Source organism: Amphibalanus amphitrite, unplaced genomic scaffold, assembly GCF_019059575.1.
Source record: "Amphibalanus amphitrite isolate SeventyFive unplaced genomic scaffold, NRLGWU_Aamphi_draft 000202F_arrow, whole genome shotgun sequence".
In the NCBI taxonomy this organism is placed as follows: domain Eukaryota; kingdom Metazoa; phylum Arthropoda; class Thecostraca; order Balanomorpha; family Balanidae; genus Amphibalanus; species Amphibalanus amphitrite.
This window is the reverse complement of record NW_024881697.1, coordinates 125,006-152,354: the sequence shown is the minus strand read 5'-3', so window position 1 is coordinate 152,354 and position 27,349 is coordinate 125,006. Positions and strand designations below refer to the sequence as shown.

The 27,349-nt window shown below is 45.3% G+C and overlaps 1 protein-coding gene and 2 long non-coding RNA genes across 3 annotated transcripts in view; 1 reads left to right on the top strand and 2 right to left on the bottom strand.

The window, feature by feature from the left end:
- LOC122384901 overlaps positions 1–27,349 on the top strand; it is a 64,258-nt gene that overhangs the window by 10,014 nt on the left and 26,895 nt on the right. The gene's annotated exons all lie outside the window — the stretch shown is intronic.
- On the bottom strand, positions 11,997–12,693 carry LOC122384900. The gene is made up of 2 exons (XR_006257115.1): positions 12,611–12,693; positions 11,997–12,108 (listed from the first exon to the last, which is right to left on the bottom strand). It is a non-coding gene; the product is annotated as an uncharacterized LOC122384900 (long non-coding RNA).
- Positions 18,530–21,433, bottom strand: LOC122384899. Its single transcript, XM_043372710.1, has 3 exons — positions 21,351–21,433; positions 19,094–19,205; positions 18,530–18,988 (listed from the first exon to the last, which is right to left on the bottom strand). The coding sequence occupies exons 1-3, from the start codon at positions 21,408–21,410 to the stop codon at positions 18,729–18,731; spliced, it is 432 nt and encodes a 143-aa protein (XP_043228645.1). The 5' UTR covers positions 21,411–21,433; the 3' UTR covers positions 18,530–18,728.

Sequence of the window (27,349 nt, the reverse complement as noted above, 5' to 3'; positions counted from 1 at the left end):
TCGTGAAAACGGCTAAAAATTGCTATTCTGTATATTTCGGCATATTTTGCTATACCTTTTACAACAGAAACGAGTTATATTTCAAAATGACGAATAAGTTTGCGTAGCGCCAAAATTGGTATAAGAAAATGTTAAAATCGCGCAGATATTCCCAACACACTTATCACAAGAGGATGCGGAATTCGAAGCCATTATCACATCAAGAAAAGAGGAACAGCGAAGCATCACGAAAGAAACATGACATATATACGCATCAGCCAAGCTGAGAAGACCTGGCATTCAGAAAACAAGCTGCAAATATAGGTCGCTGTGCCAATCGATCGTAGGTACTATCAGTCGATAGGATTGGGTCGATTGGGCAAACTTATTCGTCATTTTGAAATGTAACTCGTTTCTGTTGTAAAATGTATAGCAAAATATGCCGAAATATACAGAATAACAATTTTTATATATTACCCAGTTGAAAGCCGTGAAAACATCACTTAATTTACTTACATGGGTCAAACAATGACATTAAAAACACACATTGTTAACGTGGATTACTAGAATAATGAATTGCAAGGAATCAGCATGGCGAGTCGTACTGCAATCAAGGGTAGGGAGTATAGATATCTAAGCTGTTCTCAGAATCAGTAAATGTAAAACCTATCTGGAAAGATTGAAAGTACCTGTAATTTTACAAGAATGTTTTAAAAGATTATTAGAACATTCGTCATCGAACAAAAATTAAGTATACATCAGAAATTCGTGCTCAAAGTATCTGGTTCAATGAAGCGACATTGAAAGATAAAAAGCCAGTATTTTTCAGGGACATGTATGCCGCGGGAATAAAAATTGTTGACGATATAGTTGGTAGCTATGGTAATAAAATGAACATAGACGAAGTAAGGAGAGCATATCCAAGTACAACATAAAATTTGCTCACAATCCAGAGTGTTTTAAGTGCTATACCAGCACAGTGCACAGTGGGGATTTTTCCGATCTAGCGCCTACTAATTCCAAAAATCTTTTTTGGATTTTTGTTTATTTTTTTGTGTCAGTGGGGCTAAAAATGTCTGAATTTTTCATATATGGCATTGTTTTATATGTATGTCCACAGCAAAACTAGGAAAAATGCGCCCAAAGTTCACACTCATGCGTGATTACTCAATGGGCTCAGCAAGGCCCGAAAGTATAGTTCAATTTCATTGTCCTGTCCTGTTGGTTTTAATCTTTCGAGGTCTTAAACTTTCATATCTTCTGACACCACATTTCCATGGGCATCACTGATCCGGACCAGTGAAAATGGATTAGCTAATCCAGTATAGTTAGACACCATATGACAATCACAATAAGGGATTGACTGATTATATAAGCCTAATCCACTTTGAATTCTACCCTGTAGTGAAGAGCTCGAGAAATAAAATACGATTTAAATTTGCTGATCCGGATCAGTGATGTCCATGAAAACGTGGTCTGAAAGGCAACTTTATTAGGAATGGAATGGCAAACAGAAAGCATGCCACAACCTTACTAAGGTCACAAAAATGCAATTTACAAAAAAAAAACCCTTACAGACACCATATTGAAGTAATGGTATTCTAAATAAATGTAGGAAGTCAACAATGTTCTCCACACTTTTCCACTCCGAAATATATCCTATCGAATTTGCCACTTTCTCCTGCACAAGACAACGCCTAGTTTGGCTGCCGAAACTTGCCTGAACACGGAATATTCACATTAGAGTATCTTAACACCCCACTCTAGGAGCGCTAGGGAAAACAGCATGATATAGGTATGTTCCGGACATAGACGAATAATTTTATTTCGTAATTTATATGATGCATATTTCCTGAGACACATTCATTAAGAATAGGATGACAAGCGTAAATTATACATACCGTAACCTTATTAACCCGCGCCCTGCTGGGGGGGGGGGGTGTTTGAACACCCCCCCTTGTGGTTTTTGGCGAATATCTCAAAAACGGCGGCGCAGAGCGCCGCCGTTTTTGGTACACCTTATCATACATCAATTCTACACATGTTGTAAAAATTTCAGACCAAGGTCATTCAAGGTCAGATCACCAGGTCACTTGAAGTGACCTCACCTCATAAAAAGTTTCAATGTCTGTCATAGCTACACCGAGTGACCGATTGCTTTGAAACTTTCAGCGATTGCTAAGAGCAATAGCATGTACAAAATGTATATCTCAGAATTTTGATATCGATGACCTAAGGTCAGGTCAATTTTGCGACCTCCCCATTATAAGTCAATGGGAGAAAATTGAAATGCGCCTCTTTTGGATGAAAAACATTATAATCACTCCCAAACACCGAATTACAAGTGGTTTAGACACACTGAACATGAAAATGGTGTCCGTGACCCTTGTTTATGCCCTGAGGTCATCTTAGGTCACGAATGGTATCTAATAGTTTTTCGCAAATAACTTTTGATAGAGGCATGCTAGAGCGATGAAAACGCCTTAGATGTGTTCAGCTCGACGATACGGATCGACTGATATGCAACATGACCCTTTCCGGTCAGGTCATGACCTTGACCTGAGGTCAAATTTTCAAGTTGACCTTTCAAGGTCAAGTTATAGTTCATTCGATGCGTCTTGACGAGAGGAACACGATGCCGGTGAAAGTAAGCTCGTACAAGGCTTGGGTCAAAAGTTAATGCAGAAAAACTGTTTCCGAAAAAATCGGCTATTTTTGCAGTTTTTGCCCCCTGCAGGCAAAACCGTTGACGTTAGGTCAAATCTGAGAGTATTACTCAGAAAGGGCGTTAATAGGGCTATCGAATGCGCTTTTCCGCGGCGCTGTAGCTCTATTGGTTCCCGAGTTATGCGTTGGCTTCTTGGAAATTTTTGACATTCGACCTGGAAATCGGCGAAATTTTGCCTTCAATGACCTCTAGTGACCTGACCTTTGACCTGACCAAAAAATTGACTGAAGTGTTTTCGTCATTATTTTTTACGCTCTTTCGAACGCCGCCTTCTGCGTATCGCTACGTGGCCCAGGAGCCGAGTTACAAGGGGGGGTGTTCAAACACTCCCCCCCCCCCAGCAGGGCGTGGAAATCCAGGACCCCCAGCCGGGCGCGGGTTAACCATCGCACTTGTGGGGAGGGGGAGGGGGAAGGGGTCGGATAAAACCCCATGGTTTTCCGCAAATCACTCGCGCAAAAAGCGGCCGATCGCGACGAAGCTTTCGGTGCCCTCGAGATCATCAATTTTGCATCTAACCCAAAAATGTCATGACTCTGACCCAACTGACCTTTGACCTGTGGCATATTTCTCGAGACCATGTTTGGCCGGAATCGCGATTCGGTGTATGCCAGCTCACATTATCCGCGGTTTCCAGTCTTTTTGTGGTTTTAAACGTTCAAATATGTGAAATGATGTTGGTGCCATGCATTATGGTGGGTGTTAAGGTCACGTGAAGGTCAAGTCAAGGTCATTGACCTTTTGATGACCTTGGTTTACTTTTTCGATTTTTACTTGTTTCTAGGGTAGTTCTTGGTGCTGATTTCGAATTTAGCAGCCATTTGGATATTTACGAAGTAGTTCTGGTGCCTTCGTACCATGTTACGAAGCTATCAGCAGTAGGTGACACCTACTATGAATGGCCGGCAGGACCTGGACGCCTACTGGTTGATCTAACCTGACCTGACCCGACCTGGCCTAAATACATAAAGACATCGTCTGTGATCAAAACTAACATGAAATTCGTGATCAGCACCCCAAAGTACCCCGTAACACCCTAACTTTGCGAAGTTTCAAGAGGTCTCGATTTCCCAACTTTAGTTGGGTCATTAAACTGACTTGGAAAGTCAACTAATGACCTTGGACTTTGAAATTGGATATATTCGGCCTCATTTCGTCATAGGCAGCACGCTTGATTTTTCCGCGAAGCTCTAGCTTGATCAGGGGCCAAACGGCTGAGCCGGGGTCCAATTGAACCCCCTATACTATGTTGATTATGCACATTTACAGGTAAAATTCTCACCAGGACACACCAGCCAACATCTGTGCACAATCTGGCTACAATGCTACCTATGGTTTGCCCTCTACGAATAAAGACGTACTAAATCGGAAAAATACCCACTGTGCAGTGGAAAGAAATTATCCGACGAAATTCCTCTTATGCCGGGTTCACGCCGGATTCCGGGCCGGCAAAATTCCCTCTGCCGGGCCGGAAAAATTGCCAATTCCGTGCCGGAAAATTGAAAACTGGTGTGAACCGGCAAATCTGGCAACTTCTTTTGACCGGTCCGGCAGGCCGGAGAGCCAGATTTTCCGGTCCGGCAAGAAGTTAAAATCATCTCAACTTTTGCCTTGCCGGATAGCTACCGTTTGTGATATGAAATTAAGGCACAAGGGAAATAATCCTATGTTTCAGCGCTACAGGCCCAATTTAACCAGCGGTGCCCTATTAGTCTCGCGATTTTTCACGAGAATATAAAATTCAAGCGTAAATTTGACGGCGTTTCATTTTTATTTCAAAACATTTGCAACTCAAACGGCAGGGGCGCGGGAACTACTTTCCGACTGGGGGGGCACACCATAATAGAGATTAACCTAGGGTACCCCCAAATCTAGTTTTCTCACCGGTTTTAGGCCACTTATTTTTCACCCCTCGGCTTTTTCAACAAAAAAAGAAAACATTTGCAAAAAAAGTGTGGTATTCCGTCTCAAAGCTGTGGGGGCACCGCCCCCACGGCCCCAGAGTTGGGGGGGCAAGCTGCCCCCACTGCCCCCCCGGCTCCCGCGCCTATGTCAAACGGAGTGATAGCTACACTTCTGTTTTGGTATTTCACATGATCGGTTGGAAAATACCCATGACTTTATAATAAAAAAGATGAATATTATACGGAAGCGGTGAAAAGGGCAAATTTGTGGAACAACATTGCGGACGCGCTGGTTGTAGAAGGAGCGGAGCCAGTATCTGCAGAAGAGATTAGCAAGCGCTGGAGCCGGCCGCAGGACAGGTAGCGCAATGTACGTATAGCTTATTGCTTAACTTTCGTCGTCTTCGAAGTGGAGCCAGCCGAGCAGATTCTGAAATCTACATTCTACAAGACGCGCTGACAACACTTCTCTGCCCTCGATGCCCTCCTACACAAGCACATAGCAGCTCGGGAGGGTGGAGGCATTTTTGCCATTCAATCGCAAGTAGAAGATTCAGGAAATGCGATGGTACTGAATGCCAAGGATATTATCCCGCGCCCTGCTGGGGGTGGGGGTGGGGACCGGGGGGTACTTGATTGAACCCTCCCTGTGGTTTTTCGCGAATATCTCAAAAATGGCGGCTGTTTTTGGCACACCTTAGGCCTCTTGCACCAAACTACCTACCTAGGTAAATTCAGATTTTACCTAGATTCTCTTGCACCAAACTACCTACCAAAAAACGCTACCGTGAAAATTTACCTAGAAATTCTACCGAGCGGCATAAGAGCTTACCAATTGTTAAAGTCCGACCGGCTGTTTTCCTTTTGCACCGAAAGCCGGAAAGAAGTACTCGCGGAGGAATTTTTGACGGTTTGACGGTAAACGCGGGCTTCCAAAATAACTAGCAAAACCTTAGGTAGAATGATTCAATTAGTAACAATAGGCACAATACATGATCATCCACGGGTACTTTTATGTAAATTAGGCATTACAAAATGTTAAGACAATGATAAATCAATGTTTTACGAGTGAATAATAATAAAAATGACCAAATGCTCCATGGGTTCACAGAGGTGCTTCTCCGTACCAAGGCGATAAACCTCCGTAGCAGAACAGCCAGGTTGAAGACTCACTCGTTGCCATGGAAACGAATCTTATTTGTTCAAGTAATTTAACCCCCGAGTTGCTGGGGGGGGGCGTTAAACGCCCCCACTTTTTTCGCCGGGCCATAGCATAAAAACGGCGCGCCGCAGGCGCGCCAAATTTTAGGTACCTGTAGGGAATTGATTGAAGTTTATTGTGACAAAGTTTCGAAAAAATCGGTCAGAAAATTTTTGAGATATCGAGGTTTTAGTGACGTTATGATTTCTGAGTTTTCGACCAAAAACGGCATATGTTCAAAAAATCATATAAAATCACAGAATAGACATACAGACATGCCGTAAACGCCATTCGACTGCAAATACCATGGTCAATCAAATGGCTATCTTCGATTATTGATTATCGTTCCGCATTTTCCATAATCTTGAACTGAATCTTGGCAATTTTTCGTGACTTCTTCACAACCATGATACATGAATTTCTTAAATTGAATTTTTGGAGCCAAACACGTACTCATATGATAAAATGAATGTCACCATCGTGTTTTACGCCCCAAATTACCTATAAAACATGTGTCACAGGCTGCGAATATCAGTTTTGATTTTCGGGGATATGTGCCTACCCGGTTGACCTGACCTTGACCCTGACCTATGCTTGACTGACCCCTACATGGAGCTGACACTCTTGTAGGCCTTATAAGATGGATTGTGCACCGTTTTGACAGAGTTTATGGCGAGAGGCGCCCATTGCGAAGTCCTGAAGTCCATGCTACTGAAAGCCCGATTTCAGGTGTTTGACCTGACCTTGACCCGACCTGTGACCTCAAAATTCAACTTTAAAGTACTCATCTGAAGCGTCTCGTCGCGCTCTTTCGTTTGCCGCCTCGTGCGTTTCGCTGCGCCTATTGGTTCTCGAGTTATCGGCTGGGGGCGTTTAACGCCCCCCCCCCCCCCAGCAAACGGTGGGTGGCGAAATACCCCAGCAACTGCCGGGTTAATATCAAAGTAACTTCTATCGGTATTTACGTAAATGAAAAATGATATCATAATACCAAAATGTATATTAACCGGCGCCCCACTGGGGTCTGCGTATAACACGCCCTACTGGGGGGGGGGGGGGGCTATTCATAGCCCCCCCTCCTAACTCCGAAACTACTGGGCCGATCGTCAAAATTCAAACGGCGTCTGATAGCCCCGGAAAAACTGTCGAGCGAAACCTAATTTCATTGACCTCGAGGTCACCGATGACGTCACAGGTCAGGTCAAAGTAAAAATTATTAGCATTTTGCTTGTTCACGTTTTGGGCTCTGGCCGCCGTCTTACAAGTCAGATCAGGCTCATTTTTGGATCACACACTCGTGAACAGATGCTCTAGATACCCCGAGGGTACCAAATTTGTACTCAGATTTTCAGGTCAAGGTCAGGTCATCACAGGTCACGAAAATATTATATCATGCGTCGGTCACGTGACACATGTTTTATGGTCCATTTAGGCCAGAGATTTCGAATTTGATGTCGTCTGTGTCATTTGAGGTCATTTTGAGTCGAATTTTACTCAGGTCAGGTCACTTTCAGGTCAAAAAAGGTCAAATTTAAAGTTAAAATTTTTCAACAAAAAAGGTGTCTATTGGATGCAGTTTGAGCTGAGGAACACGATGGTGCTATGTATATTGGCGTACGATGTCAAATGCGTGCTGAAAAATTGATTTGAATAATTAATAATTGTGAATTTTTTGCAATAATGCGTAAAACTTGGCCATTTTTGAAGTTATTAAGCTAAAACTTGCTAGAGTTAGTCATAATAATGCGTTCTATCACATATATTCCGTTTTTTTTCGAAAAGTCAAAAACTTTTTGAAAAAAATGTAAAAATATAAATTTTGGATTCTATGATATCAAATTTTCGAAATTTTCAAAATTTCGAAAATCCGAGATAGCAGTTTGATAGCGCAGTCTATTGTAAGTTCTCTCATGCAAAGAAATTGGACCTAGCTTAAAAACTGAGCTCTTGGGAGCGATTGCCGTGGTTCAATGTTTTGCGTCGAAATCGGCCGAACATGACGTCACTCTGACGTCATTGCAGGCCGACCTATGGTAGCTACGAAGTTAACCCGCGCACCGACGGGGAGGGCGGATATCCGCCCCCCCCCCCCCTGAGGTTTTTCGCGGATAGCGGGAAAACCGCGGCGCGTAGCGCCGCGAAATTTGGTATGACCATTCTCTTATCAATTTTACACATGGTGTGCAAGTTTGAACCTCCTAACTTTTAAGGTCAGAGCGCTATTGCATAAACATAAGATTTACGCCACCGGAGTAGATCTTAACTTTTTTACGAAACGGCCATACTCTACGAAACACCGTAAAACCTGTTGCATAAAGGCCGTGACCTACTTCGTAAATATTTGGAAAATCTAGGTATGACGTCATACATGAATGAAAATAGTGCCGGATGTCAGCACGAAATGCAGAAGAATGGTGACAATAATGAAAGCGATTAAAGTTCCAGTGTACTGAAATGTGTGAATCACGTTGTCTGGATAAGTGGTTCAAATCACCTTGAATTGATAGCGACTTTAGAAAACCTTTCGTACTTTTCAATATTCATGCGCCCTCCCACATCAAGCGGCGGTCGGCTTGGTAAACAACATCGATCGTGGCATCTTGGGAGTGTGGGATATTCTAAGATCATAGATAATTTGCCCTCACTATGGGTTTCAGTCGATATTCTACATAAATTTGCATAGAACTGAGTGCACTGCATCCGTCTTGAACAGTGCCGTAGCTGCTACTGCCACCTTTCGCCAATTAAGTAAGCTCAGGGCTGTCTCATCCCTATCTCCGTAACGTGTCGTGTGCGACCAATGACGTCACGGCATTGCGGCGTTCTGATTGGGCGGCAGCTCCGAATCGCCCGACTGGTGGTCCCCGCTCGACAAGCGCACGTGCGCCGACTAGAGGCATTTGTAGTGGCATTGACGGCAGAAAAAAGTGAGTTAATGCAGAGCTCTGAATATACTTGAATAGTGTCTAAGCCGTTAGTAATACGTAAAAACGTCAGATAGGTTTCTTGTTTGTCTTGATTTGAGCTTTAATATGATATGATTTTTACCTTAGTGTCGAGTCTGGCAGCTATGTGGGAGAGCCCTAAAGTTGGGTCATTTTCCATAGAATTGCATTACAGCCGTCCGACGCTTCGTACCTGTGACGTCACGGAAATCGCTGCTTTGGCCTAATGAGCATACCTTCTATATAGGGCCTTGAAGTAAGCTGAGATTTGTACACTCGCCGTCCGGTGGTTGCTAGGTAGGACACGAAAGTAAACAACATTCCAAAGAAGAATTTCAAGACAACAGCTTGGCTTGCAAGATCGAACAAGATCATCATTTGGTGGCTGAAAATGAAGAATTAAGATAACCAGGGCCCAGACTAACAAGTAAGTTTTCTATTATAGCGAATGGTTAGTGAACAATTCAAATTGTCGGTTCATTGGCAGCACACTACTCACTGCTCAGCCCTTTTGCCTTCAGACCATTCGTGAGCTTTTTCAATAGTTAATGGTTAAAGCTAATGCCGCTACAATTCCTGATCTATATTTTCTTTTGGTGTATTTTGAATTTGGCATCGTGTTTATTAGCCTCAGCCCTCAATTACTCGCAACATTCCAATGTTCTGTCGCTTTTTTCTTCACCATTATCTACAATTACACTGAAAAAAAAATCGGGGAACCCCATTTCTTACAATCTGACGCCACATACTCCAAAATACTCCTAAATTAGGCTCCGTTTTCATGATTTTAGGATGTCATGGGTGTTGTGACACCCGACACGGGAGCCCCATTACCTTTTGACGCCGCAAAAATGTACATGACCCCCTTGGGAGAGGTTCGGCTAGCGAACTCCCCAAAAATTGCAGGCCAAAAAATTGGAGTGTCGCTGAGACACCCCCGTTGAAACCCCTCTGGGGTGTCATTATCCTGGAGTGACACCCCGTGTTTTCTGCTTCAAATCCTACCGATAGATGGCGCAAACTAAAGTTGGTAAAATCGGGACCTGTTTTTCACGAATGGCTGGTGCATGTTTGGAGCTAAGGCAAAAGCGTGCATAGCGTAGAGTGGCCAACTATATCATGATGATATCTAGACTGATTACCGTGTCATACGTTGGTCGTGCACACTACAGGGCGCCGCAAGGCCGCGAACGGAAAGAGTAACTCCTCACCCGCTTATAAATATAGTCTGAGATTCTCGTGCCGAAGGAGATCCCGTAGCCGGGTGCAGTGAGTGCCTTGGGGCTGGGTGGTCTGTCCTCTGGACGGGCTCGGCCCCGGCGACTCACTGGGGTGCCTGCCCAGACCATTGTCTCCCCCTAATTCCTATCATCCTTCCGGCTCTGCAATGGTCTTGTCGACCGAAAGGGCCTAACCCAACAAAACAAAACAAATAAGTTCCGAAGGACATTTAATCCTCGCCGGGAGTTTTTCGGAAGTATAGGGGAGTGAAATTTCCCTGAGAGATTCCCTGCTGAAGGCGCGCGGTTCCCCGCGTGGGGGTCAGGAACAATATGGGGAGTTATATCAGAAAAATAGGGGAGTTGAGCTGCTATATTTTACACCCTAATTTGGGAGTTTGACACCCTGTCGGGTGCTTAGGGACCAAAAAGGGGTGCTCGGCTGATATTTGAGGGGTGTCACCTGCAGTCTAACGGAACCCCATGTGGGCCGGCGCTGACCCCCCTTTAGCGGCTGCGACTCCCCACTATGCGTCGAAACCCTCCTGGGGTGTACGCCAAACACCCCATTTATAATAGCTCAGCGACTCCCCTCAAAACACCCCACTCGGGTGTTATTTTTGACATGACCGTCAATACCCCGTACAGGGTGTCATTTTTTCTTTCAGTGTAGGTATGTTGAAATGCCATATCATATTGATATGGTGTCAGGTGTCTTATCATTAAAATCATTTAAATATCCACAAAATTACGTTTAATATTATATATTTGCAAGCAACATGCTTTCGCGCGTTGAATTAGTAGGCACAAAACAGAATGCATTTAAGCTAGGTATTACAAGATGAATACCTACGTATTCGTCTCTGGGCTTGCGTGATATTTTTCAGTTTCAAACGTAAGCATTAAGGGCATATCAGCATAGCATCTAGATACCTACTGGACTATTCTGAAGCTGCCAGTGAATTGCTTATTACTTTCAATTCACAGGCTTTAATTAAATGACATTGCTAATTAAATTTAATTAAATGGCACTGGCTAAAATTGGCTAATTAAATTTAATTAAATGCACTGGCTAAAATTGGCTTTAAAAAGTCAACTTTACCAGTATAGCAGGGCACAGTCACAGACCTTTATGCTTGCATTCAAAGAAGGCTGAGAGCGAGGAGATACATGGTGTCCTAAAAAGTTCATTATTCGCTCGATTTACTTTTTCCGCCCCTGTCTATATGTATCGCCTCTTTCCTGATTCCCTCAGTCCTCTCTCCTATTTCATGCTCTGTCAGCCACTTTGCCTTCGAAAATGATCTCCTCTCAATCCATTCGTTCTAGTCTTTCTGATACTTACCGACATCTTTATTTCTGTTTCAGGAATTTCTATTCGACTTCGTGGAGGAGTCTTCTGACCACGGCATTCGGCTGTTCTACATGAAGGTTGAAGAATCCCGCTGGGTTCAGCCGACAGAGGGCTCTGATAAATCGCCGATAGATGGCGGCTGCTACGCCAAGAGTCACTACCTTCGTTGAAATCGTCCTATCTAGAGGTGGCAAAAGATGAAAATTTTGGGAACCAGACTCGAACCAGACCCGGCTGGACATTTCTGGAACCAGTCAGACCCGGTCTTAGTTGGAATCGGAACCAGTTGGACCCGTTCCCCAAAAGTCAATTTATACTCAACTACTTGTAGATATCATTAGTTGCATCACGTAAAACAGCCATTTCCAATTGGGAATACTCATGAGCTACTGTGTGCAAAGAAACATTCACTTAATTCACTTCATATTTTGCAATAATGTGCAGTGTGCAAGATGTATAGTTTATGGTAGGACCCGGTTGGACCCGTCAGAAAATTTCCAGGAACCGGTCTGGACCCATATGGGTCCAGACTGGTTCTTTGGACCGGGTCCTCGGGTCCACATTTTGCCACCTCTAGTCCTATCAGCAGCGTCTTATCCCGGTGTTGGCGTACTCGGGAAAAGTGAGGCTGTGCAAGCTCAGCATCATTTGTTCCCTTTTTTAAGAAGCGCTCTGCGTGTTACGATTACAGTGACATGTCAAGTTTACGTGGGTCTCTAGCTCAACTTGAATCGCGGCCGTATTGGTGCACAGACGTTCTCTGAATACGTATGGTACCTACTAGAGCACTTCATGGGCCGGATAAATCCGTTATCCACGGATAAATCCGCGGACCGGATAGGATTGGATTCTAAATTTGTTAAAAAAGAACGGATATGGGCGGGCCGGATTTGGGAATTGAAGGTTGAACCCGGATCAAAACGGATCAAAATTTTAACATTCAACATTGAAGTTAAAAATTAACCTAATGTGTTAAGCGGCAGCAGAGGTTTGATTAAAGTAATAGGCATCATTTTTTGACACTCACTTGTCACAAGACTTGTATGGCTGTCTGGTCCCTTAGATTGAATTTGTTAGTCCAGTTTTGGGTGAAACCAGTTATTGGTGAAACGGATTATTACGGATATTTTTTGGAAGTTTGGCTGCAATACGGGCCATGGGTGGGCCGGATTCTGATATTCAAAGAAAGGCGGATAATGGGCGGATCTGGATATGACTTGCCGGATATGGGCCGGGCCGGATCCTAAAAAGCCTATCCGTGAAGTGCTCTAGTACCTACATACGTGCTAGAATCTGAGGCGAGTGTGTTTGGATGTTCACTAAAATCGTCAACGAAATGTGGGAACCAGAAATAAACATCGACACGGCTGATATGTTTGATGACCAATGCGTCTGCAGTTCCTCAAACGAGCTACGAGCGTGGTTTAACGTCAGTCACCACCGTCGTAGTACAATTGTCGGGTACGACCATATGCTTATATCATGCTATCGCATTGGTTGAGAAATGAGAGGTGCGGTTGCAGTCTTTCTATAAATTGTTCGAGGATAAGAAAGCATCAGTGTGTTAAGGAGTTCCCAGTAAACATGCCGACGTCGGCCCGACGTCGGCCGACGTCGGGGTGACGTCGGCAACTCGGCATCGGCATGCCGACGTCGGCCCGACGTCGGTCCAACCTCGGCACGACGTCGGCTGGATGTCGGATATGCCCGCATGTTCCGACGTCCAGCCGAGGCCCAGCCGACGTCGGGCCGACGTCGGACCGAGATCAATTGCTGAGGTCCAGCCGACGTCGGGCCGACGTCGGGGCGACGTCGGACCGACATCGGCCGCTGTTTTGACCGTTAAAATAATATAAAATCCATGTTTCATGCTTCATAAAAGAGCTTCTGTATTCAAAATATCCTCAGGAAACTCAAATCTTCCTCCACGCCGCAACCCCCTGATCCGGACTGGACGGGAAACTTTATCCCATTTGGGATTGCCCGAAAGCCGAGCTCGCCCGTAGCCGGGAGCGGTGAGTACTTGGGGGCTGCTCGGCTCGGCCTATCCTTTGGTCAGGCTCAGCCCCGGCAACTCACCAGGGCCGGGCCCAGTTCATATAGAAAGGCCAGTCGGCAAGTGTCACTTTGCCAAAGTGCCACTTATCAAAGGGACACTTTGGGAAACGTTGGTGCAGGTGTGTAAGAGTGGCTATATGAATCCATTGTGGGGTCGCCCTTTCCAATAAGTGTCACGTAACAGCAATGGGACCAGGGACTCTATATGAACTGGACCCAGGGTGCTCGCCAAGAAGACCAATGTCTCCATCCTATGATCCTTCCGGCTCTGAAATGGTCTTGTCAGACCGAAAGGGCATAAGCCAACAAAACAAACCAAATTCGTTAGCTGGCTGCGTGGTGTAGTGGTTACCGCACTAACGTCGCGTTCGAATGACACGGGGTTCGAATCCCATCGCCGGCTGATGCTTTTGGCGTGTTGTCCCAGTAAACATGCCGACGTCGGCGACTGGGGGGCTCGAATCCCGCCGCCGGTTGATACTTTTGGCGCGTTGTCCCAGTAAACATGCCGACGTCGGCCCCGTCGGTCCAACGGCAAACGATCTCGTCAACCTCGGCAAACGATCTCGGCCCGACGTCGGCTCGACGTCGGCTGGACTTCGGCTGGACGTCGGAACATGCGGGCATATCCGACGTCCAGCCGATGTCGGGCCGAGGTTGGACCGACGTTTGGCCGACGTCGGGCCGAGCCTCGGCCCGACGTCGGGCCGACGTCGTCATGTTTACTGGGTTACCTTCATATGCATTCATAACTGTATAAGGACTCAAAAAGTTGGAATTCGGCGTCAAACAGCTGCAATAGCCGACTTTCGGCTAAAATCTAAGAAGCCCACCCCCTCCGTAGAATATTTTACGATTTTTACACATTTGGCGCATCTGCGACATTTTCTGCACGTTTCGGCGAACTACTTTTTCTTAAATCTTAACTTATATGCAACAGAAACCCCCAAAAGTTACGTCACGTGCTGGAGTAAATTCCTTGCTCTCCGTATTATTTTCAAGACCTTTGTGAAACAGATTGGCGTAGAATAAGTACGATTCTAAGACAATTCGTAAAATATCCGGTGTCGTAAGTTTTATGCAATAGCGCTCAGGTCACCATGTCACTTTGAATGACCCAACCTCAAGTCACTTTTTTGCAACTTTGTCACCGTGCCAGAGCTACATTAGATGTCGGAGGCCTTTGAAAGTCGCAGGATGTTATTAGGTCATTAGTAGCTACAATTTGTATATCTCGGAATTGTGATGTCGGTGACCTAAGGTCAGGTCAATTTCGCGACCTCCCCATTATAAGTCAATGGGGGAAAAACCAACTCCCTGTTTTTACCACTAAAACGGGTCGGAATGGCCCCATATACCATACATGACTTCACATACGATCAACCTTCACTACCTTGAGGTCTGTTTTGCTGTTGGGCAGCTGTAAGGTCATGTGACGTCATCAAAGGTCACCAAAGGTTTTTTGCCAATAACTCCTTACAGGAACAAGATACAGCCGCGCGGATGGTCTCATTGTGTTCAGCTCGTCAAGACGCATCGAATGATATACATGATGACCTCGAGGTCACGTGACCTGAGGTCAACCTTTGACCTTGACCTTTCGAGGTCAACATATATATCATTCGATGCGGATTGACGAGAGGATCACGATGATGCCCTTAGTTTGTTCCTATCTTGACTACTTCGAAAGTTATTCGAGAAAAACCCTCTCCATATCTAGCGCCGCCATTTTGACTTTTTCGACCCCTGTGACGTCATCTTTGACCTGACCTGAAAATGACCTCAGTAAAAATTGTAGACCTTGTCCGTGCGTATCCGATGCCGATTACCGCTTGTCGCTATCTTGCTTCTTTCTCGAGATCTCAGGGGGGGGGGCGGTCATCCGCCCCCCCCGTCGGTACTAAGTTGGCGCAGACCCCCGTCGGTGCGCGGGTTAAAATTTTGACACAAGGTGTGAAATTGATGCAGCCGAAGGTACTGAAAGTTTGGCGTTGATACGTCAAGCGGTTTGGAAGTTATTGCAGAAAAACGGGAGGGAGGCTATAAATAGCCCCCCCCCCCCCCCCAGTGGGGCGCGGGTTAATAAAAACAATATCCATTTAATTGTTTTCTTAAGTTACATTTGTTTGCGCCCACAAATAATTCGTCGCCAAACAGCCAATCAAAACAAATCCTAAAAACGCGAGCTGTCAAATTTACCTAGTAGGTAGGATGGTGCAAGAGAAGCTACCGCCGTAGGTAGTTTTACTAGGTAGGTATTTTGCCGATTCTACCTAGCTAGGTATTTTGGTGCAAGAGGCCTCTTATCATGCATCTTTTCTGCACATGTTGTAAAAATTGTAGACCAAGGTCACTTAAGGTCAGGTCCCCAGGTCACTTCAAGTGACCTCACCTCATACAAAGTTCCAACGTCTTCCATAGCTACATCGAGCGACCGACCTCTTTGAAACTTTCAGCGATCGATAAGGGCAACAATATGTACACAATTTAGATAAATAACTATCTCGGAATTTTGATATCGGTAACCTAAGGTCAGGTCAATTTTGTGACCTCCCCATTATAAGTCAATGGGAGAAAATCGATGCCAAGTTATGCGTTGGCTTGTTGTAAATCGTCGACATTCGACCTGAAAATCGGTGAAATTCGGCTTTCCATGACCTCTTGTGACCTGACCTTTGATTTGACCAAAAAAGTGACCGAATTAATTTCGTCATTATTTTTGAACTTTTTCGAACGCCGCCTTCCCCGTATCGCTACGTGGCCCAGGAGCCGAGTTAGAGGGGGGGGGGTGTTAAACACCCCCCAGCAAGGCGTGGAAATTTAGGACCCCCAGCGGGGCGCGGGTTATGGCGGTAGAGTCAGTGACAGTCAGATGACCGATTTTGAGACCCAGTCATCTACATAACCAAGCGTAATATCAAGCTCGTCGTCTCTAATGCGCCTTGCCCAGCACTCAATTCCTCTTTGTTCACAAGTCTTTTTAAGCCAACAACAGCCAAAGCGCGATTGAAATAAATCAGTGTCTTTTAGTCGATACCTAGCCCGCATGCTGTAAATGTTAAATTGTATTAATGTTGCTAATATACCTACCAGTGAAGGATGGATGATTTTCGGTTGGATGGAACTGCATCAGGGACTTATAAAGCCGTCACACAAGTATGTTAGATTTCCAAATAATTCGCGAGATTGCTTGGTACACTGAAAATAAATTCACACCCGCTCCTGGTGTTTACACCTTTTTAGGAAATGTTTACACCCCACCGTTTTTGAGCACCTGCACCGGTGTAGTTTCAACACCAAGTTTTGGTGTAAGCATACACTGAATCCAGGTGTAACACCAGGTACATACACTGGCGTATGGTGTTAAATCACTGTAAGTACACCAGTTTGTGGTGCTACACCACGTCTTTACACCATAAAAAGGTGCTACACCATTAATTTGCACCTTCTTTACGGGTACAAAACAAATACCTTTACACCAATGTGTGGTGTTAGCAGCCAATTTGGTACACCCCTTCCGGTGTTGTGAAGGAGATACACCGGTGTTTGGTGTAGCTGCATCTCGATGAATTAACCCGCGCCCTGATGGGGGGGGCCATTTTGGCCCCCCCTGTGGTTTTTCTTAAATAGCGAGAAAACGGCGGCGCGCAGCGCCGCCAAATTTTGGGTACCTTACCGGACATCAATTTGACACCTTCACACAAAATTTCAAGTCACAGGTCACCTCAGGTCAGGAGTTATTGAGGTCAAACTGAGGTCATGTTCGAGTAAAAATGAGCAAAAAACATGACATCTTGAAACGCTCACCAATTTTACAGTTAACAAGCAATTTTAAAGTTCTTTATGTGGTTGTGTAGAAAAAAGACGGCGCTACAAAACTGCTATCTCGGATTTTCGAAATTTTTGGATTTTGACCCCCAAAAATCAAAAAAATTGATTTTTTTAGAAAAACTCAAAAAATTTCCAAAAATTTTTCGAATTTCGAAAAAAACGGAATATATGTGATAGTCCCTGCGCTCTTTGATATACATACCAAATTTTAGATCGATACCTCTTTTTTTGGCCAAGTTATAGCGAAAAAATTGTTAAAAATTGATGACGTCAAATTTTTGAACTCAATTTTTAGCAATTCTAGACCTCGTAGCGCAAAACGGAGACCACCATTGAACTCCCCGTGACGAGCTGCATCGAATCGATACCCATTTTATGCAAAAATATCAACTTTGAAAGTTGACCTAATTTGACCTGACCTTGACCTGACCTTGACCTGACCTTGACCAAAACGTGACCTAAGCTGGCCCTAAAGTCTGTCTGACCCACATAATCGCATTTGTCATGTAAAATGGACCATAAAACATGCATCACACGACTTTTTCATATTGTGACCCCCCAGTGACCTGACCTCTGTGACCTGACCTGGTATCAGTGACCTCAAATAGCAAAATATGTGTTTGAAGAACATTTCCCCATCGATGATTTTCAATAAAATGCATTTTACACGATTTTACAACGCATTTCTTGAAATGCCTGTAAACGGTGAAAATTCGACCTTTGACCTGACCTGTGACGTCATCGGTTTGACCGAGGTCAATGAAATTGGGTCACAAGGTAGTTCCCCGTTGGGGCTATCCAACACCGTTTACCGCTTGTCGCTATGTTGCGTGGTTCTCGAGATCTGAGGGGGGGGGGGGCAAATGGCCCCCCCCCCCCATCAGACCGCGTTGCTCGGCAGACCCCATCTGGGCGCGGGTTAATATATCTATATATATATATATATATATATATATATATATATATATATATATATATATATATATATATATATATATATATATATATATATATATATATATATATATATATATATATATATATATATATATATATATATATATATATATATATATGTATATATATATACTTATACGTGTGCATGCGTCTGTGTGAACATATGTGACAAGTCCATATGCGTATACTGTCGCTTGCCATAGACCCCATACAAAGCAAAGCATTCCTTAAATAAAGACAATTTATTTTGTAGCGTCCGAGACGAGCAATAAACAAATGTTATTAACAAAAATTGCGGCAACTGTGAGTGGCGCTTTCTCAAGTGCACGGGTGGTCACCGGACTATGTTTTTTCTAAACAATCTTGGTATGATAACCAAAGCACTATGGTAAAGAGACTCCGCGCCGCCTGGAGCCCTAACTCACAAGTCACAATGAACAGGAAAGCAGGCTCATGAACTCAACTGAACGTCATCTTTTTGTCACCTACTTAGTTGGAGCAGTCAGCCTACTCCAGGCAGCTCGGAGCTCCTCTTTGGCATGGAGCCTATCTCATCCGCCCTCAGCACATGAACGTTCATGAGGGTGGCCGTACACTGGCATGCCGTGAATGTCATTTTCTGTGACAGGACGGAGAAAACGATTCCCCACAGGAGCAGTTTGTCCTGGCTGCTTAGCCCGTTCGTCTTCACGGCCTCCGTTTTTTTCCACACACAGGTTCTCGCCCACAATACAAGGCCACGCCTCCATGTTTGTTGGGAACACCGCGTCGTCCTCACCCAGCAGCGACAGCAGAGCTGACACAGTATCATCTGCAAGGGAAATGCACTGACTTAGCTTGCGCTCCGCAAAAAATATTTTTCAACATTCAGCAGTCAGTACCTTATCGCTTTGAGAAACGTGTAGAATGAACTCACCTCCACAGCCGGTCTCCAACTTCACGCGGTCCAACACGTCTCGGAGACGCTGTGCGCAGTCGGCTTTGACATCTCCTTCCCAGCCTGTCAGTCTACCGAACTCTTTCCACATCTGCAACAGATAGTGCACATTTACTAAAATGGTGTATGTTGCAACTTCAAGTAAACTCACAGTAAGGCATAATGATAGTTTAAGGTGCGAGTACATGTTTCAGTGATTTACTGCACGAAGATCAGCAGGTTCATTTTCAAATGTGGGTAACGAAGATTATTACCCTTGAAATAAGCTGAGGAGACAGTGCCTAAGCTTCACTGAGTGCAAGCGTTGATATTACACTATTACTACCTATCTCAAACCACCCCTGGGGCTGGCACTGAAGAAAAATATGATAAACAAAATATAAAAAAGAGTGGATGTTTCAACACATATCTTTTAACCCGCGCCCCAGTGGCGGTCTCAGCCAACTTCGCATAGTGGGGGGGGGGCATATGTTACCACCCACCTCTAACTCAGAAACTAAGAGGGCTAGAAAGACGCGGTAAAAAGCAGTCGATAGCGCTCAATGCGTACGTTTGAAAGTATTTCAGTCATTTTTCATCTTAGAGCAATACAGGGGTCACCAGAGGTCATCAAAACTCAAAATTTGCCATTGTCATCTTTTAGAAAACATGCCGTTATCCCAGGAACTATGATACTACAAAAACGCATGGAAAAGCAATCGATAGCTTTTGAACTTTTCTTTTGATAAGGTCATCATCAAAATTGACCTCAGGTCAACATTTTAGCCTCCAGAGGGCAAAAACTCGAAAAATAGCTGTTTTTACGAAAAGTGTTTTTTTTTCGACAATAACTTTTGACTTAAAAAAGCCACGACATTTCTATTGCCAGGATTATGCTCCTCTCGCCGAGACGCGTCGAATGAACTATAATTTGACCTTAAAAGGTCAACTTGAAAATTTGACCCCAGGTCAAGGTCATGACCTGACCGGGAAAGGTCATGTTGCATATCAGTCGATGCGTCTCAACAAGACAAACACAATAAGGCCATCCCCAACGTTCAATCTCTTTCCAATCGAGAGTTATTGGCAAAAATCTGTTTGTAGCCTCAATTGATCTCGGATGACCTTTCTAGAGGGTATCAGCAAAAAGGACACCTTGGTCGTCACGGGTGGTCCAAATCATTGTGATTCTGAAATATTTAAACTGTTGCTACGCGTACACACGGATCTAGAGGCATTTTCATTTGTCTCCATTGACTTATAATGGTAAGGTCACGCCACTGGCCTGACCTTAGGTCACGGATATAAAAAATCCGAGATATACACATTATAGGCGCCTATAACATCATGCAATCCACCAAGTTTAAAACATCTCTGCCAAACACTGCAGGCTGGACATGATTGCAAACTTGTTTTTAGGCTTGGTCAGTTTACTTGACCTGGTGACCTGACCTGACATGACCTGGGGCCCAAAATTTTACACATTGTCCAGAATTGATGTACAGAAAGCTACTTTAAGCGGTGCGGCCCACGGTTTTCTATTCACACGCAAAAAAAAAAAAAACGCGACAGGGTGGTAACATATGCCCCCCTCCCCCACTGGGGTGAAGGTTAAACATCGAAACTATGTAGTGGATGCTGATCCAAGGTGATAAAAATTTCATGCATTTTAGTTAGATTTCGATTCAGGCCACGTTTCTTTTACCCTTTTGTCCCTTTCACGCATTGCTGCAAAATGTCGGGAATTTACTTTTGCATTTTGATACTTCTGCGGTTTAATTTTGGCTATACGATTAAAAATAAATGCTTTTGAAACGTGCGAAGCAAAAGAAATATGCATAATGCCTCTGCGGATGAACATCCTACAAACGTGAAGTCGGTACCGATTTCACGTTTGTAGGATGTTTATCCAAGACGTTTGGTCGATATAAGTGAAAATAACTACATACCTTCATCCTACCACGCAGCGTGCAGGGGGGTGTACGTACGTTGGGATCGGTACTTCAATATACTATCTCTGCACCTTCAAGTACCTATCTCACGACTATGATGCACATTCTATGCTACTGGGATCATGAGCATGGTTGAATTAATTCATATTTTAGAATACAAACGTATCGCATTGCACCTACTTAGTATCGAGGCTTCAACATACCAGGCAGCGATTCCAGAATTCTGACTTAAAACAATATAACATCAATTCGGCACAGCAATTAACGAAGTAATCAGACACTAACTTAATATCACAAAATCATACCTGTGATGATCCCGCGGCAGGCTCCATCTTCATCTCACACCACCTCCAGCCTCCACACATCCCCGCATCACTCGTTTCAAACTGAAGCGCGAATCAACACGCCGCGCCGCCGTTCATTTGAATTTACGCATGTGCACGCGCAACCGCTCGCGCTGGCCGGCGGCCGGCTGACCTTGAATCCAAGGCCATATCTGATCCATGGTAACGGTGCTAGTAACACCGTTTAGAGACCAATGAACTGGGAGCTACACCATTGTGTGGCGTTTGCGATATAACGTCTCTGTCACGGGGTGTTGACACCAAATGGTGGTGTTATTTATCCGTAGCGTTGGTTGGTCTGAGGTGGCATTGGTGTTAATTGTCGGTGTTGATTTTGAACACCGAGTAATTGCACCATTCTTCGGCGTTACACCCCACAGTTACACAGTTGAGTTGTGTTACACCCTACCAAAACGCCTCTCATTGGTGCTTATTTTCGTGTCACCGGCACGCGAGTGTAAATTTATTTTCAGTGTACCTACTTATCGTACTTAGAATGACATTTCCGGCTCGACTTTCCGGTCTTCCGGTTCTAGCGACTTTTTTGACATCTAGCGACAATTTCAACATTTTGGTGCCGGCCAGGCAGACGGAATTTTTCCGGACCGGAAAACCGGTGTGAACCCGGCTTTATAAAAATCAAAACGTCCGTATGTATGTGACGCGTCAGACACGCTTGGCGGGCTATTGCTCCGGAACGGTGCGGGCTACGGGGGTGAAATTTTGAACGTAAGTCGGACGCGTGCATCTGTTTGTCGTATCAACTTTTCGAGGGGGTGCGTGCAGCGGTGTGCACGTGGCGGGCGCATCTTTGCAGCATTTTGGGCCGCGGCCGGCGCCGAGCAGTTAGCACGTGCCGTAGGCCACTGGCGGTCGCAGCCGCTAGCAAAAGGGGGGGGCCAAAATCATACTCGCGGGACATAACATTTATCCGTCACCGGGACGGGGGGGGTGATCGGCTAATTTTTTACGTCCACGAGGTGCCGCGCAGTTGACATTACTTATGCTTCATCCATCTGATTCTTGCGTGAAATCTTTAAGCTCAATTTAACCCTCGCCCGCACATGGGGGGTGGGGGGGGGGGTGGTTGCCACCCCCCCAGGCAGTCTTTCTGCTCTGCACTCAACATTTTTAGAGCTAGAAGGCTGATTGTTTGTATAGCTGCTCGTCTATCCTTTCTTGATGTCCACTGAAAATTTCAAGTTTCTGTGATTTTTGGTTTCGGAGATATGACCTTGTTTTTCAGGTCATGTCATGACCCAAATGGCCAATTCTCAACATCTTGCGTTTGCCATGGGCCTTGTGAGCTTTTGACACCCTGATTTCGGCCTTTTTTGCCAGTCTTACCTCCCACCTATCATGGAACATGTTGTTCGACGATGTACAGGGGTCAAGGTCAGGGTCAAGGTCAACCTAGGTCATCTAAGATAACTGCGTTTTAGGCAAGCTGAATTTACTTTTTGTGAAGTTTTTTTACTGCATTTTTGGTAAAAGCTTCTCAGATCATGATTTCATGTGATATGGACCCAAAAACAATCGGTGCACACATCAGTACACACACAGACACACACAGACATACAAACACATATAATTGACCTTGACCTAACTTGACCTGAAATGACCTCAGCAGCAAAATTCTGGTCGGATAGTGTGACAAAGAGGTTCTAGCTGGCTTGGCACCAGAAAACAGCATCGTCATCGGTATTTGATAAGCAGCGCACTTGATATCCAACGGTGACCCAAAACAGCAACATTTTTTAGTTTGACCTGACCTGGAAGGTCAATGACTGACCTGAGAAGGTAAAACTGGGTATCATTGGATTCGTCTCTTCCCAAAGAATCTTTTTGGTCTTTACTGCTAAGCTCTATCTCCAACAGGGTGGCAACCCCCCCCCCCCCATGTGCGTTCTAGGATGGGAAAATGGCATGTGCGGGCGAGGGTTAAGGCAAAATCACCAGTTCCATTTCCCGTCCCACGGTGTTTCCACGGGTCGGGCCACTGCACCATGACGACGGATCGGTGTAGCATAGGTATACTGGAAGGTCAGGCACGCGGATTCATGACCTTACCACTATAAAACAATTCGGAAAAGTACAGATACCTCTTGCTTTAAACAAGCATGTGAAACCCAGAGAGCATTTTCAGACTATGACATTTACCCATATAGGTAACATGCCTAGTTGTGTGGCGGCGGGAGAGAATAGGTGCAACGACCTCTGGAGACCCCCCACAGGTTCCGAGCTTTCAAAATTGGCATCTGAGGGCCGCGCGCGACTCCTGCGGGGCTTCGCAACGGCTCTATTGGGGCTCACTCAACCTGCCTAGTCTTACTGCTAAAAAGACTGGCCCTGAGCCATAAGGACTTCATCAGTCTCTGCCAGCCCCAGGACCCACATCGGCTCATGGGGTCCCGACGTCGAAATATGAGGGAATCTGCGCGGGACCATCAGGACGTAAAGTAATCTCGATCAGGACCAACGTAAGGCTGTGCCGGAGACTGCGTGAGCCCTCTGATCTTCAGAAACCCACCCATGTATGTTTTCACGTAGAGGCCAATTTAGGGCCCTCAGAGACCAGTACAGTGCCTGCAAACTACAAATGCCAGTAGTTTGAGACAATCAGTGACCGAGTTGGGCTCTCAGAGGCTAATGTGGGCCATTACAGGACAACATGGGCCCTCAGAGGTCAGCGTGGAGCCCTAAAAGAGCGGCATGAGCCGTCGTTGGATCCCAGAGGCCAGCAGAGGGCCCTCAAAGGCCAAGATGGGCCCTCGTCAGAGGCCAATGCAGGCCCTCAGAGGCCGGCATCGGGTCTTCAGCAGCCAGTGCGGGGCCCTCATTGGCACCTAAAGGTTCGTCTTGGGACACCACAGACAGAAATAAGGCCACCAGAGACCGGTGTGAGACCCTCAGACGCCGGTTGGGACCCCTGAGGCCGGTTAGGGGCCCTCATAGGCCAGATGTGGGGTCTCAGAGGTTGATGTAGGCTCTTAGCGGTCAACGTGGGCGCTTGACTGCCACTGAAGTTCCCTCAGAGGTCAGTGTAGGACGCTCGAAGACCGATCTGGGAGCTATTTTAATAGCTGGGCGTGGTTTTTTTAGCCTCGTGACGATTGAATAATTGCCAGGGCCCCATACACCTATGTGAGGGCCCATTGGTTGTTTGAGGGGGGGGGGGCAAATGATATGATGGCCCCCTTTATTGACCTTGGGGGGGGGGGCATGGCCCTGATGCCCCCCCCTCCGCGACCGCCATTGTGTACACATTACACACATGCCTCAGATTACATACTAGCTCATGCAAACTCTATGCAGGCCCCGGAGTTCCCACGCTAATCCTTAAGAAACCAAGCCGGCATACGGCGTCACCACCGGGCTTCTGAGGTGCACAGCACCAACCCATGAGGTCTTACTTTAGTGTCTTAGAGCCAATCTCCTTTAGCCAGGGCCCACCCACCACTGCCGAAGAGGGTCTCATGCCAGCCATTGCTGGGCCTACGAGAGCCTCAAGTAAACCCACGCTGATATTCCATATAAGATCCGGCCATACTCGTGAACCGGTGCCAGCGACGCTGACCGCCAAATTGACAGAATGCGAAACTGAGCCCACTCATGAGTGAAATTTACGTCCTTTGATGGCGCAAGAAAGAAAATGAAACATACGAAAAGCTTTTCTAGGACTTTTGTTCGATCTGAAAGGTGGGGCCAAAAGATAGTATGGCCTCACCTTTCAGCACCAAAGGGGGGGGGGCCATGGCCCCCGTGCCCCCCCCCCCTGGGACCGCCAGTGCCGTAGGCTCAGTTTCTTCGCTTGCAAAACTGAGCGAAATCAGAGCCGGAAGGTCACTGACCTTTGGCAATGAATACCGGAACAGGGCACCGCCGGCCAAGAGGAGTCACCAAATTTATTCTTGCAATTATTCGGCCGCTACTGGGCTGATTTTAATGAAAATTGATTTATAAGGCGCTGCGCGTAATGCTAGACACTAGAGATGCCCTTTTTGAACCCGCGAACCCGCTTTCTGCGGGTTTTCAAAACCCGCAGGGTTTTTGGCGGGTTTGAGAAGCAAAACTTGTCGTGTGGCGGGTATTTGGCGGTCAGACTTAAGAACCTATAATTTTTTTTTATTTTTTTTTTTAGATGCAAAACACAATGCCAAGTGCATTTGCTCAGGTTAACAATACAACATTCATCAAAACAACTTTTAAAACAGAACCAAATATAAAAATATATCAAGGAAGTTCATTTCAAATGCAAAACTGAAAACAACCAGCAATAGCATCCACAGTCTGGCAATGACCAAACCAGGGTACAAGCAATAAACTACTAAGCATAAATAAATGCTGATGAAAGCATTCCATAAAACATAAAAGACCCTGAAAGCAAACTTATAGGAAGCTGAACTGAAGTCTATGTGCACTGTGCAGTGTGCACTAGATATACATTATGGAAGAACCTGAAAATTTCATGACCCTGACCCAAATGACCTTTGACCTGTGACCTCTTTTCCGAGACCATGTTTGGCCGGAATCGCGATTTCGCGTATGTCGGCTCGCACTAGCCGCGTGTTTGCAAGCTTTTCGTGGTTTCAAACGTTCAAACATGTGATTTGATGTTACTCCCGTGTGTGTCAAGGTCACCTGAAGGTCAGGTCAGGTCATTGACCTTTGGTGACCTCGGATGACCTCGGGTCACTTTTTCGAGTTTTACATGTTTCTAGGCTAGTTTTTGGAGCTGAATTCGAATTTAGCAACCATTTGAACATTTACGAAGTAGTTTTGGTGACTTCGTAACATGTTACGAAGCTGTCAGAGGCGGTTGACACGTACTACGAATACCCGTCACGACGCCTACTGGTTGACCTGACCTGACCTGACCCGACCTGGTCTAAATGCTTCAAGACATCATCTGTGATCAAAACTAACACGATATTCGTGATCAGCACCCCGAAAAACCCCTTAGCAGCCACACTTTACGACTTTCTAACAGGTCCCGATTTTCCCGACTTTGGGTCATTGACCTGACCTGGAAGGTCAACCAATGACCTAGGACCTTAAAATTGGGTATCATCGGCTTCCTCTCGTCACGGGCAACACGCTCGTTTTTTCCGCGAAGCTCTAGCTCGATCAGGGGCCAAACGGCAAGGGGGGGGTCCAACCGACCCCCCCCCCTACACATTAGAAGCTGGCAAACGCCGCACACATGCGAGGGTTTTAAATGAGATGTTGAAAATCAGAGCAAATGCCACATGTTACTTTACTTGCGTCTGGTCGGCATAAAAAAGAGCTATCAGCTAAACAAAATTTGATGCAAATTCATTGATTACCTATCCTACTCTATGTTCTGTTCCACCCTATATTACGAAAATAACACACCAATCACCCTTACAAAAAATCAAAATATAGACTGGCCGGCCCAAACATAACGCAATACAATACTGGCGCACTTCCGACATTCTGACAAGGATGGGCATTTGACTGCGTCAATTTTGGTCTCTGAGGTGAAGGAAAGCTGTCATTGATGACGCAATAATTTTCAATCAGTTTTTCTGTCTTGGTTTTTGAATGCCTCAAAATAGCAGTTATACATGTTACAAAACCACGTAGCTGGTCGCATTTATTTCTTTTGTCTTTTTACGTCCTTATCATTTGTATGCCGACAGATGACCAGCCGGAGAGCATTACCAAGACCATCTATAAAATCATTACATTTAATTTAGTATTTACTGTCTCTTTATTTCTAAACCGGTGATTAACCTCTAAATTGTAAAACTTTAGCTGTTGTGTAAAATAATTTAATCAGAATGGCACATGAATATGCATTATACAACAGTGTTTTCGCAACAAGTTCGACTAACTACGGCCGCAATAATTTAGTCGCTGTAACATTCCTTCATCAGCTGTTGGTGACGCTTCTGACGCATGTTTCCAGAAATGCGTGGTTCATTGGTGGTTAGTTG